Raw genomic sequence first — 12,449 nt, 5'->3', positions numbered from 1 at the left:
TAATATTGACATATTAATTAAAAAACGAACAAAGAGGAGCGAACGTACTTTAAATTTTAAATTAGAGGTAAATAAGGTTTTGGAGAAAAAACGCTGTTCCCCTGGAAATCTTTACGAATTAATTAGAACTAAAACGCATGTATTATTATTTTATTTTTTTGAAAAAGTTAAAAATAATACTGTCCAAGATAATTAACGGATCAGTATTTCGAAACTTTAATTTTTTTTTTAATTTATGTAGATGGATTGAATACAATAGTGTTAAAAATCAGAGAATTAAAAAGAAAGATAGCATTATAAAACACACATACGTTATCATTATTTTATTTTGTTTCCTTTTCCTCCCCAACACTTTTTAAATTTTTACAAACATAGATATACAGAATGAATAGTATAATCGTGTAATGTTTCCAGAAATCTCTAAACTACGAGATTTGAGATTATCGACGGGTCCTGTTCCGTCATAACGGTACTGTCGTTGCATGGCCACGTGGCGTACGTTGGGGTCTGTTGGATCTGCCACGAGATCAACACTTGTCGAATGTTCGACAGCTTCTGCACAAGAATACGGTGTTCCAGCCGTAGACGATCATTCTCCGTCCGTGCACGTTGACAGTGGTACATAACATACCGGATCCGGTTTGCGAGTTCCCGGTTCTCAATTCTCAGCCGGTTTAGCTGCCTTCTCAGGTTCTCCAGGTGCTGTTGTTTCCTCATCCTCGACCGTCGAGCTGATTCCCTGTTAGATATCTTCCGCTTCTCTCGTCGTTCGCCTATATCAGAGGCAAAGAGGTCCGACACAAACCGGTTCTGTGATTTATCCGAACTCGAGCTAGAGTTGCTTTGGGACTGGGTTTGATCCGAGGTCGGTTTCTCAAAATCGGGTTTTGTCTCAACCGGTTCACCCACCGATGAATTGAAGATTGAGAAGAGGTCTGATGCATCCCATGGTGTGAATCCGGTTTCAAAGGCAGGAAATTGGTTTGCAAAACCCGGTTCAGATGAGAAAACCGGATAAATAGTAGACATCATGGTTTAAGCTTATCCAAGGACAAGAAATTCTCTCTCGCTTCTGCAATATAAGATGAGACTGAAGTTAGAAGGGGAAAAGGGAGGAACTGCTGCGTAGGGGAATCATATTTATAGAAGAACGGCGGGGGCTCGTACCAGGGGCAAAATGGTCATACATGTATAAATACGGTTTTCATACGCATGTATATATATATTCGTATTTCTGTGCCAAAAGGGTTGGCTTATAATAATAGGTAATTGAAAATGTTAGGTGTTAAGCAACTAATGGTTAGCATGCAGCCGGCGGCAAAAGAAAAGGTGCATGGCTCTGTTCATTAAAGTTACGTCGACATTTCAAAATTAATTGGAACTAAGATTTTCATTTTTTTTTTTGTGTGATAACCGAGAGGTTCACCTGGGCCTTCGGCCCAACCTACATCCCTTTAGATCCGGGCGCAGCTTTTAGAGGCCCGGTGTCAGGGGCCCAGAGAGCAACACCCTCCCAACCGAGAAAACACCCCCTCCCTCCCCAGCAGCTGGATTCGAACTGGAGATCGGGGCCCCAAGAGCAACACCCTTTCAACCCCTCACCCACTACTTACTGGGTAAGATTTTCATTTTTTACACTGATTAACCTGAAGCGTATTAACGGAAACCATGTACACTGATTAACCTGAAGCGTTTTCTGTTCATTTTTTTCTAAGTCTATCTAGGGTTTTCTTTGGAACCGTGGCTGTTTCCGTGATAATCTATTGCTTTAATCTTTTACAATCGACGGTCCAAGTTTATTCTTTTTTTTATACAATATCCTAAAGTTATAATTTCTATCCTTTTATTTCGACGGCCCGATTTGTTCCCCTTTATGTAATGTATATATATTCCATGTCAATACGTGTGCTTGTATTTTTTATTCCTATTCATTCAAGAACTAACTAGCTTTTCATCACACTGCATTTCTATGCAATCTTTCTGCATCAAATCCGATTACCAATAGAAGTCAAAACCGTATGTGATACAAGATATATAATTTGTCTCTAAATGATTCACGTAAAGCTAAAACAATCCTAATATAATCTTTGATGCCAATTCCTTACCATTTCGTTCGTTTGATTCAAGAAAGAACGAAGATTAATCTGAATATATAAGGTTTAAAAATATTGATTACCGGTTGAACGTCGTTTGAAACACATGTTCAATAAAAAAACTAAAACAACTAAATGAATATATATGAATCGCTCGTAGACTATATATATGTATGTAACTACAACTGTCAATTCTCTTATTTAAATGAATTGTGTGTGTGTATGTATGTATGTATGTATATATGTATGTATGTATGTATGTATGTACGTGGTGTGAGAAGTGGTCCATGAAAGCGCATGAAAAACGTATGATTATATGAAGGGCGTAATTGATTAATCTGCTGATATACATAGGATTCAAATATGTAAATCATACGAAATCAATAGGATTATTGAGGGATAGAAGAATATTCCGGAGGAAGTTTTCTTAACAACAAAGGTGTGGCAAACGGTCCCACTTCCCGTAAGAAAGCATCGCTTTGTCGACTTTATAACCCTAACTTTTATTTTCAGAGTTCATGTGCCACACATCTCACAAATTCCCTTTTCCCCCCAATATATATATATTCTAATAAATAAAATCAAATAGATAAAGCATTACATTTACTCGGTTGTTAGAAAATAGAAACCAACCTTTTTTTTTCTATTCCACTGTTACAATGTTTTGTATTTTTAGTTTAATTGAATAACTTTTTTATTCATTAATGTGCAAAACCTTATTCAATAACCTCCATTATTAATTTATCCAAATATAAATACAAGTGCTTGATCTGCTAAATTTAGTCAAATACACACTTTCCTTTTCTCTCTCTCTCTTTTGCAAAGTCGTATGAGCCTACGAACATTAAGCTTTGTTTATTCATTTATGTCTTAACAAAAAAAATATTATTGATCGATGTTTAGATCGGCCCAAGTCGGGTAACCCCCGTTCACGAATTCCTTGTACAGAGGCCCATACATGAAACTATGGGCTTCTGAGCCTTTGTTTAATAGAATATGGGCTTTTTGGCCCATTAAAACAGCACTATCGCGAAAAAACTTTTTTTTAGGTGTTATTGAAAATTTTAAATGTCAAAAAGATCAATTTATATTTTAAACGTATTAAATATACAAATTAAACTCCCTCTCACAATATAATTTGTCTTCAGGGGAAAACCCTAAATCAGCAAACCCGCGGTTCGGAATGTGGGGATAGTCGTTATATTCGCGCTTGGGTCGTCAGGTGTGTGCTCTCTCTCTCAGAACGAGAACCCTAATTTTGTTTCTTTCTGTTCTGTGCTTTTACTGGTTCTGATTAGATGTCCGTGGACTTGTTTGGTTAGGATTGCTAAGTTTTGATTAGGGAGATTATCGGTGGCTTGGAGATAAAATTCAGGTATAAGTGAGGGTTAAGCTGTGTATAGGCAACCATGGCGAATTCAAAGATAGAGCAACATTCCTCTCGGAAGGATGGGGCAAAGAGAAGTAAGAAGAGGGAGAAGAACCGAGTGAAGAAACCGGAGCAGCGAGTGCTGGATGAAGAATCGGAACATCGGGATTTTGAGGATACTGATCAGGGCGAGGGGAAATACATGAATGATGGGGAAGAATCGGGTTCCGAGGAAGTCGATGAAGAGATCCCGAAGAAGAAAAGGATGAAGAATACGAAGCTGAAGTTCGAGAAAAAGGACAATGTTGAGGAAGGGGAGGACGAAGAGAACGAAGAGAGAGAGGAAGACGACAAAGAGGCGGCGGCTACGGTGTCTAATGGGAGTGGAATAATGACTAATGAATCATTTGATTCACTGGGACTGTCTAGTCACACTGCTAGAGCAATCAAAGAGATGGGCTTTCAGCGGATGACTCAGGTACTGTACTGCCCTTTTGAAGTTCTCAGTCAAGTGGGCTGGATTAACGTTTTGTCAAGCAAAAAATCATGTTTATGATTCTAAGTCATAATCTCTCCGAATTATCATGATATTGCAGATTCAAGCCAAAGCAATTCCGCCATTAATGATGGGAAAAGATGTGCTTGGGGCTGCTAGGACAGGATCTGGGAAAACCCTAGCTTTTCTTATACCAGCAGTTGAGCTCCTCTACAATGTTCGTTTTGCTCCTCGCAATGGAACTGGAGTGATTGTTATTTGCCCAACAAGGGAGCTTGCGATTCAGGTGCATCGCCTTGTGCTTTGTTGCTTCTTCGTTCTTTTTTAGACTTTTATAAGATCTTCTGTAAGCCAATCTATTTATGTTTCCCATTTTGATTTGATATGTATACATGATAATCTTTCAGACCTACGGAGTAGCCAAAGAACTTCTCAAGTATCATTCACAGACGGTGGGCAAGGTTATTGGTGGAGAGAATAGAAAAAAGGAAGCAGAGATTATTGTGAAAGGTGTTAACTTATTAGTAGCAACCCCTGGAAGACTGCTTGATCATCTTGAAAATACAAATGGATTCATATTCAAGAATTTGAAGGTAGCAAATCCCAGTCCGATTAATTATATATATATTTTTTGGTGTGGAATTCCCATGGTTGTTTTGTTATAAGTTTCTCTTGGTTGCAACACTCTGCGACCTGTTTCTCATTTATAGCTTATTTCTGTATTAAGAAGGATGAAATTCTTCCATTACAAACTCAACCACAACAAACCGGCATCGGTTTAAAGAGATGAAAAAAGGAAAAGATTTGCATCAATGAATAGCTTCCAAGCTGTCTGTTTGTTTTTTTCTCTTTTCATCCAGTTTGGGGTTGGATTTAAGAAGAGGAAATTTATGAAAGTCAGCTTGGTGAATATTGCTACCCATTTGACTAATTTGCTTCTGATAGAACCTTGAAGTCTGCATTTGTTCACTGCAGTTCTAATATACATTTGTTTTTCTATTTTCTAAGAATGTTTCTTGTCTGTGTTAACTTGCAGTTCCTTGTAATGGATGAAGCTGATAGGATATTGGAACAGAACTTTGAAGAAGACATGAAGAAGATTATTAAACTTCTGCCAAAGGTATTCTCATGGCTTACATAATGAAGTACCCTAGGCAAGAGCCTATTTGGGACAAAAGTATTGATAATATGTGCTTGATGAGAATTTTGTTTTGGCGTAAATTCTTTGCTGGAAACGTATATTCAGAATTTTTTATTTTTATTTTTATTTTATGTGCTCTGGGGATTGTAAACTTTCTAATTTGTTCCTTCAGGTGAGGCAGGCAGCGTTGTTTTCAGCCACCCAAACTACCAAGGTTTATTCCCAATCAAAGTATTTTGTTTTAACTTCATTTTTCTCACTCTATTAATTTCTGATGCCCCCGATTAAATCCACAGGTTGAAGATCTTGCTCGGGTGTCGCTTACCTCACCTATTTATATTGATGTGGACCAAGGAAGACTGAAGGTAATAAATAACATGAATCTTTGTCATCATCTTATCAAGCTAAATGCTCTTGTCTATTATGTTTCATATCCTAATTTCGTTCCAAAAAAGTTATTTCCTTTCTGTCTGTATAATTGTCTGTGGATTAAAAATCCTTGTGGTGTCTTTTTTCTTTTCAACTGCTTTTATGATCATGTGAAAGCAATTTTTTTCTAAGCCAAATGTTGAACTGTAGGTTACAAGTGAGGGATTGGAGCAAGGCTATTGTGTTGTGTCCAGTGCGAAGAGATTAATATTCCTGCTTACCTTTTTGAAGAGATATAATGGCAAAAAGAAAATCATGGTCTTCTTCTCTACTTGCAAGTCGACTAAGTTCCATGCAGAACTCTGTAGATACATTAAGATTGATTGCCTTGAAATCCGTAGAGGTATAGACCAGAGCAAAAGAACTTCTACCTTTTTCCAATTTGTCAAGGCAGAGAAGGGCATATTGTTATGTACTAACGTTGCTGCTCGTGGGCTTGATATTCCTCATGTGGTATGTTTCTTGCCATTCTATTCATTTTTTTTTTCTGGGGTATCATCTACCTTCATGATTGTCCAACTAATCTTGTTGATTTTGTTTGCTTCTGTAGGACTGGATCGTGCAGTATGATCCCCCTGATGACCCTACGGTATGCTATTTACGATTTCTGTTTTTGTCTTTTATTTTATACTTTTGAATTGTAAATGTTTGGATCAATTAGGTCTTTAATAAACTTATGAATGGAGAAAACAAGAGTATGTTAGTGTTGATATGTATGTCCACCCGAGCATCATCATCAAAATGCATGTACTGCATGAACACACATTCATAGTTTGCCTCACCTTGTTTAATTTGCAGAGGTGTTGCTTTTTCTTTTGGTAGGAATATATTCATAGGGTTGGTCGTACAGCTCGTGGAGAAGAGGGGAAGGGGAAGGCTCTGCTAGTTTTAACTCCAGAAGAGATGCAGTTCGTTCGGTATCTGAAGGTATTGGCTTCAGCTTATAATAGATTGCGATTTTGTGATGTGGCCTAATCATTCGCTTGACGTTATGATTAGTCCACATCTCATTTCTCTGTTTTTTCAACAAATCTTTAATTAGCTCGATAATTGTTTGAAAAATCCAATCCACAAATTTGGAAATCTATCACAAATTCTGGAGTTTACCCTGGAAAGCATATCAATTGTCACAAATGCATTATGCGTGTTGAATATTATCATGTGCATTGATTGTTTGAGGGGTGATTGTATCTACAGGAAGCGAAAATTCCAGTACAAGAACATGAATTCGAGGAGAATAAGTTGATAGATGTGCAGTCTTTTCTGGTAAACTTTTGATCTCTGAAACTTTCTCGCGAGCAGGAGTTGTAAGATTCGACGACGAAAAACACGTTAAAGCTAAGGTTTTTGGGGCTGAAATGCAGGAGAAGTTGATATCCAAGAATTATGCTCTAAGTGAGTCAGCGAAAGAGGCATACAAAACCTACATATCAGCATACGATTCCCACTCGATGAAAGACGTGTTCAACGTTCACCGACTTGATCTGAAGGTATGAATGATATGATATATCTCTCTCCACCTGAATGGATGATTACTCGAAATGAACCAAAGTTGGGAGATTGTTGGATCAATACATGATTTTGATAATAAAGCGAAATGGAACGTTAAATGGCGCAGGCGGTTGCTGCTTCGTTTGGGTTCTCGTCTCTGCCAAAGGTATCTCTGAAGATAGAGAACAGAGCCTCCACCAAGAGGAAAAGGGAAGCGCCCAATAAGTTCAACAGAGCCCGCGGCGGCAAAGGAGATTCTAAAAGAAAGTTCGTGAGGTATTAGAGAGAGATACGAACAAAACAGAAGTGAGTGTTGTGTCCTGATGTGGCTGCACTTCCCAGTTTTGTCCCAACAAATACACAAGAATCATATAAGACATTCCTTTGCCTTTCTTTCGTTTCTTATCCAAACTATACAGATTACAACGGAAAGATGGATTTCAGAAATGCCTAAGGAAATCGGACAAGCATATCTCTCGCATACAGTGAAAGGAGAGGGCAGGTCATAATACATCAATGTCATGGACATCGAGCCAGTCATTTGATTCCTTGTTCTCACTTCCTTGGCCGGCTCCTTTCTCAGCCACAGCTTTTACATCTTTGAGCTGAACCCATTCGGGTGATGCGACTTTCTTGTAACTTCCGACGGACACTTCTCCTTCGTCGTCATCGTCTTCTTCTAAATCACTGAATGATACATCTTCATCATTGCCAAGTGGCATTGTGGTTCCAGAATTGTCTTCATCTTTGAGCCAATCATCTGTGTCGTCCTCAACTTGGACGTCTTCAATCTGAGATGAAGCAGTTGGTGGGTTGGTTGGCTTGTCATGGTGGTGGACTGGTCTTTCCTCTATGACCGACTTGTCCACAACTGGGTCAGGGTGCTTCTCTGTCTCGAACTCGGGTGATTCCATAGAATGGGTTGTTTCTGCAGTAATTGTTGTGGGGGGGATTTGTGGCTCAGATGCAGGATTAGAAGAGAGCACAGAAAGAGGTTCCATATCCACTGGAGCTTCTGTGACAGTAGATCCTGAACTTTTCTGCAATTCGTCGGATAAAAGGGCTCTTGCTTCGAGCACCTTCTTGCACGCAAACACAAAAAGTTTTAGCAAATTTGTTTTACAAAATCCTTGCATTACCACTCTAGAACAGTAAGGGACTGCCATAAACCTAATTGGCAACTAATACATTCTGATGAAAACGAATAACAGAGGATCTCCTGAGGGAGTATGACATGAATCTTTACAAGGGCAGTGCTCAAACTGTGAACTTGGAAACAAAGCCAAAGACAGCTATGGTTAACATGATCCAATTTACCTGTGGAGTTGACAGAAGTAACGCATCATGTTTGCTAAGTTTAGGATGGAGAAGAACAAAGTATATCCTCCAGAAGCAACCTTCGGTGACGTAAGCCGGGCAGAGTTCAATCCTCAACGATGAGAGTGCCGGTGCAAGCCTTTCCACAGCCAGAGCATGCTCTTGTTGAGCATCGCTCATTTCAAAGCCTGAAAATTTAGTTGCAGACAAAACTTTGATACCAAATTCACACCATAGCAGGACAATCTCTGCAGTGAACTCTGAAATCTAAACCATGACACTGGAACATTTCTGAAACAGGCAAAGTTCGATTCAGACAGCAGTATGCGAGTTTAATTGTACGTTAATCCCTACCCAGAGATAAGTTACTCCATTTCCATTCAGAGACCATGGACTACCAAACTCAGCAAGATCTGATCAGAGGCCTTTACCGTCAAAGTCATCATCCTCATCAGGCAAGGGGAAATCCAGCCATGTCTCAGGATGCATCGCTATATCCCTCGCGAAGGCGATCACTTCCTCGGTCACACCTACAACGTCTCCAACGCTATACACCGTATTCGCCTCGTCCGATCCCAACTGCAGGAAATTCGAAGCGATCTTTGTGAACTCCGACACCGCAATGTTTCCGGATATCTTCGAGATCCCCGTCTTGAATCTCCCGCCGATCTCCGCGAAATCGCTCCTGATCCCAGCAATCAGATCCTCTTCTCCTTCCTCGTGATCCGAGGAAGTCCGATTCTCCTCCGCGTGATCCGCCGTCTGACTTTTCTCAGGATGATCCGAAGAAGCAGGCGTAGGCGCTAGGAAAGAAGCCACTCCCCAGAACTGGCTCCTCAGAGTCTTGGTGAGCTCAGAGAGGTCCTCCTTAACACCTCGGGGAGACTGCGACGGCGACTCTTCACCAGAGAAAGCCTTAGTCCGTCGTTGATCATCGTCTTCATCCTCATCGAGCTTGAGAGAGCTGGCTATGGATCTCGCAAGCCACGCCATTTGTGGATCTCTCACAAGTTGCAATCGTGATCTTCTACAGCTCCAAGCTGCCTTGTGGTGTGGAGTCTAACCCAAACTTCGCCGTTTTCTGGTGCGCCTCGGACCCAAGCTACGACGTCGTTTTCATCAGACACCATTCATATCGATTGGGCCTAAAATAGCCCAACATCCTCAACCCAGGCCCATCTCTCCCGTTTTTGTACCCTTTCCCTGATTTTATTACAGACTAGGTGAATTTTGTTCAGAGTTTTCTGTGTTCGGACAAGAAAACTACGCACGTCTACATTCAAATCCAAGACGACTCGGACGTGTTGTGAACAGCGGTGGGGAAACTAGTTGCACAGTGGAAAGCATTCACTTGTCAAATCTCTACAGTTAAGAGATCAGGACAATGCATTGACTTCGTGTCTCACAACAGTGCTCGATTCTTCAAGAAACACATACACAGTGTATACACACGCACATACATACACACACACACAATGGGAAAATCTGCATATCTACAAACTTAGATCAGAGAATCGTGAAAAGATCATAGGAGAAAAATGAAAAGATTTTCGATATTTTTTTTCCCAGTTGTACACACTGAACTAGCAATGACCCAAAAAGCTCAAAAATGAAAAGATTCTCTGTCTACATTATGATCCAACCAATAACTGGAATTCGAAGATCTTTTTCATCTATACACATCAGGCTGCATGGAAGAAGAGCCAGACCTCAGCAACCCCATTACATGAATTTCTGTATTGAACAATTTCCTCAAGGGTTTAGGGATTGAGTGACTAAGTTGAAAACTTTCCTGTCTCTATTGGATTGTCCTCGTAAGCTTGCATTTGGAAATGAAGATGGTGTCCGAATAATTTAGACTGCAGAGCTTCAGTAGCTCAGATGAACGCTGCTTCAAGGCCGGATCGCAACCACTTTGGATCACGAGGAGGAGCTTTGCAGCAAGACCCGCCTCGATAGCTAATGGCGAACATTCTTCTGGAGCCAATTTGCAGACCCACCATAGAATCGAAAGGGCATAGCCAGTGCAATTCTCCGATACCCTCATCAGTATCCTGACAGTGTTCGGTATCGTGTTTTCAGATTTCTTTAGAGCAACTCTTCCCTCCAGGCTCAAACACAAAGCATCCAACACAAAAAGAGCTAGTTCTAAACACTCGGGATCCAACGTGGGCAAACGATCAACCAGTTGAGGAACTGCTCCTACGCTAACCATCAAGTTCCGAACTTGATCGTAAACCGATATCGATTTGAGCAACCTGAGAGCAGGGGAAATCCCGTTTTTGTGCCTCTTATCCTTCACCAGCCTCAACAATCCAACCAGCAAACTGTGACTCGAAACGAGCTCTGCTCTAAAACCCTTCTCCTCCACCAAGCTCCCGATCAATTTCGCGCAGTTGATTTTGGTTTCCATCGAACCATCGTTCAACATATCAACCATCAAGGAAACCTTTGCCGGCTGCAACAGACCGGCTTTCGAATCTGAATCAAGATCCAGATTTACCAGAATTGCGACAGCCTCAGATCCCACAGCGTGGGAAGTGAAAGGGCCTAGAAGGGACGAAATGACGGAAATGCCGCCCTCATCCACCACTGTCTTCCTAGCCGTGGAATGAGCAACAACGACCTGCCTCAACTCGCTCAATGCACGAACCCTAGCCTGTCCCTTGGCCTTCCTAAGAGTGCCCAAAATCTCGATTGCCCTTCCATGCACATCCTCAAACCGCTTCTTCATCAGCAAATACTTCTGCGAAAACCATGTATAGATCAAATGGTAAAGGGTCTTATTGGGAGTCACCGAATCATCCCAAAGCTCCTGCATTGTCGTTGGGCAGGTCAAGTGGCCAAGGCTAAACCACTTGAGAATGTTGGACCGCTCGTAGGTTTGACCAGTACACAAGGTCACGGGATCTTGCATCGGCTCGAGCGAGATCGGACAAATGAACACCGTGGGTATGTCGGCTAACTCCATTTCCGCGATCATCTTCTTCAGATCCAAGTTCTCGTCAACTGCAATCTTCCCATCGCCGCCGATACCGCCATTAACGCCGCCGAGAACACCGTCCTTCACCGCTGTATACAGATCTAAGACCTGACCATCACCACCGCCCTCAAACCCAATAACACCACCCCTCTTCGACGGTTGAAACATCGGCATATTCGTCAAATTTTGCCAAAACCACAGCCGGAGATTTCTCCTCACAATCGAGAAAAGAAACCCAGATGCCAAATGCCCCAACTCTAGTTTACGGCATCGAGGAAAATCCCTTTATGACACATAGCATCCATGACTGAAAGGAAGAAAAGAAACGTACGAGGGTTGTTTGTTCGGTCCAACTCAAAGTTCCCTCTGACTGACGACATCCCGCAAGGAAAAAACACAACCGAACATGTCTTTATCTCAGAGAAAACGTAACGACACACTCTTCCATGTTCCTTTTTCCTTGCTTTTTATCTGATCTCTTTTCAACGGTCAAAAAGAATCATTCAACCCCCGAAAAAAATACATCATGAACACATTATTATAGCCCAACTGCCCCAAATCTAGATTATCCCACAAGCTTCAGACAACCGAAAAGAAAAATCTCGAAGATAAATCACACCCGGTACGAACAGATCGACTGAGCACCGGAAAATCGCTGAAAAAGGAAGAAACTTTGAGAAAAAGAAAGAGGACCCAGCTGAGAAAATCACAGATTTACGATAATTAAGAAGAGCCGGTACCAAAATTTGGGAGATGAGAGGATGAAATGGCTCTGCCGAGAGCTGCCCAGTGCCCACTCTCTTCTTTCTCTCTCCTTTTTTTTTTTTGGCTCCTCGCCTCTTCTGGGCAGTGGTTGTTTGTTTCGTGAGAAAACCCTCCGAGAAAATTATCAAAGCAGGGGGGCAAGAAAAAGAAAGAAAAGATGGTTTCTTTTGGACCAAAAGATTTTCTAGCTCTTTTTTTTTATGGGAAAAATAAGAGGGGTAAAATAAAGATTAGGGCTTTTTTAAACCAAAAAAAAAGATTAGGGCTTTAAAAATGAAAATATTATTTCTCGATAACGTAACCGGGAACCACTGGCTATAGCCGGTAATCTAGCCACTCGGCTCCCGCCCCACAAGTGCAAAAAC

At 41.1% G+C, this 12,449-nt stretch overlaps 4 protein-coding genes across 6 annotated transcripts; 1 reads left to right on the top strand and 3 right to left on the bottom strand.

Moving 5' to 3' along the window:
- Positions 1-294: 294 nt before the first annotated feature.
- On the bottom strand, positions 295-1,096 carry LOC104819272 (ocs element-binding factor 1-like). Its single transcript, XM_010549263.1, has one exon. The coding sequence runs from the start codon at positions 1,030-1,032 to the stop codon at positions 421-423; it is 612 nt and encodes a 203-aa protein (XP_010547565.1). The 5' UTR covers positions 1,033-1,096; the 3' UTR covers positions 295-420.
- Positions 1,097-3,213: 2,117 nt separating this feature from the next.
- On the top strand, positions 3,214-7,526 carry LOC104819269 (DEAD-box ATP-dependent RNA helicase 27). 3 transcript variants are annotated; one of them, XM_010549260.1, is made up of 14 exons: positions 3,214-3,315; positions 3,416-3,940; positions 4,059-4,244; positions 4,366-4,551; positions 4,995-5,078; positions 5,272-5,313; positions 5,396-5,464; positions 5,679-5,981; positions 6,079-6,117; positions 6,351-6,455; positions 6,726-6,794; positions 6,893-7,018; positions 7,147-7,325; positions 7,439-7,526. In XM_010549260.1, exons 2-13 carry the CDS (start codon positions 3,503-3,505, stop codon positions 7,300-7,302), a joined length of 1,803 nt encoding a protein of 600 aa, XP_010547562.1. In that variant the 5' UTR covers positions 3,214-3,315; positions 3,416-3,502; the 3' UTR covers positions 7,303-7,325; positions 7,439-7,526. The 3 variants fall into 3 exon arrangements, with proteins under 3 accessions (XP_010547562.1, XP_010547561.1, XP_019058713.1); XM_010549259.1 differs by lacking the exon at positions 7,439-7,526 and having other exon boundaries at positions 7,147-7,412; XM_019203168.1 differs by lacking the exons at positions 3,214-3,315; positions 7,439-7,526 and having other exon boundaries at positions 3,326-3,940; positions 7,147-7,412.
- Positions 7,387-9,404, bottom strand: LOC104819270. Its single transcript, XM_010549261.2, has 3 exons — positions 8,768-9,404; positions 8,337-8,524; positions 7,387-8,098 (listed from the first exon to the last, which is right to left on the bottom strand). The coding sequence occupies exons 1-3, from the start codon at positions 9,327-9,329 to the stop codon at positions 7,523-7,525; spliced, it is 1,326 nt and encodes a 441-aa protein (XP_010547563.1). The 5' UTR covers positions 9,330-9,404; the 3' UTR covers positions 7,387-7,522.
- Positions 9,405-9,754: 350 nt separating this feature from the next.
- On the bottom strand, positions 9,755-12,252 carry LOC104819268 (U-box domain-containing protein 30). Its single transcript, XM_010549258.2, has 2 exons — positions 12,060-12,252; positions 9,755-11,974 (listed from the first exon to the last, which is right to left on the bottom strand). The coding sequence occupies exon 2, from the start codon at positions 11,491-11,493 to the stop codon at positions 10,135-10,137; it is 1,359 nt and encodes a 452-aa protein (XP_010547560.1). The 5' UTR covers positions 11,494-11,974; positions 12,060-12,252; the 3' UTR covers positions 9,755-10,134.
- Between the last annotated feature and the right edge of the window lie 197 nt (positions 12,253-12,449).

This window comes from Tarenaya hassleriana, unplaced genomic scaffold (assembly GCF_000463585.1).
Source record: "Tarenaya hassleriana unplaced genomic scaffold, ASM46358v1 Cleome3, whole genome shotgun sequence".
NCBI classification, from domain to species: domain Eukaryota; kingdom Viridiplantae; phylum Streptophyta; class Magnoliopsida; order Brassicales; family Cleomaceae; genus Tarenaya; species Tarenaya hassleriana.
This window is presented reverse-complemented; position numbering and strand designations above follow the sequence as displayed.

Bases quoted from the DNA above. Each gene is read 5' to 3' on its own strand.
- LOC104819268 (XM_010549258.2), bottom strand. From the start codon at position 11,493: ATGCCGATGTTTCAACCGTCGAAGAGGGGTGGTGTTATTGGGTTTGAG.
- LOC104819272 (XM_010549263.1), bottom strand. From the start codon at position 1,032: ATGATGTCTACTATTTATCCGGTTTTCTCATCTGAACCGGGTTTTGCA.
- LOC104819269 (XM_010549260.1), top strand. From the start codon at position 3,503: ATGGCGAATTCAAAGATAGAGCAACATTCCTCTCGGAAGGATGGGGCA. The intron at 6,118-6,350 runs GTATGCTATTTA...TTCTTTTGGTAG, and splicing joins ATCCCCCTGATGACCCTACG to GAATATATTCATAGGGTTGG. The intron at 6,456-6,725 runs GTATTGGCTTCA...TTGTATCTACAG, and splicing joins AGTTCGTTCGGTATCTGAAG to GAAGCGAAAATTCCAGTACA.
- LOC104819270 (XM_010549261.2), bottom strand. From the start codon at position 9,329: ATGGCGTGGCTTGCGAGATCCATAGCCAGCTCTCTCAAGCTCGATGAG. The intron at 8,525-8,767 runs GTAAAGGCCTCT...CTAAATTTTCAG, and splicing joins TGAGGATGATGACTTTGACG to GCTTTGAAATGAGCGATGCT. The intron at 8,099-8,336 runs GTAAATTGGATC...GCGTGCAAGAAG, and splicing joins TACTTCTGTCAACTCCACAG to GTGCTCGAAGCAAGAGCCCT.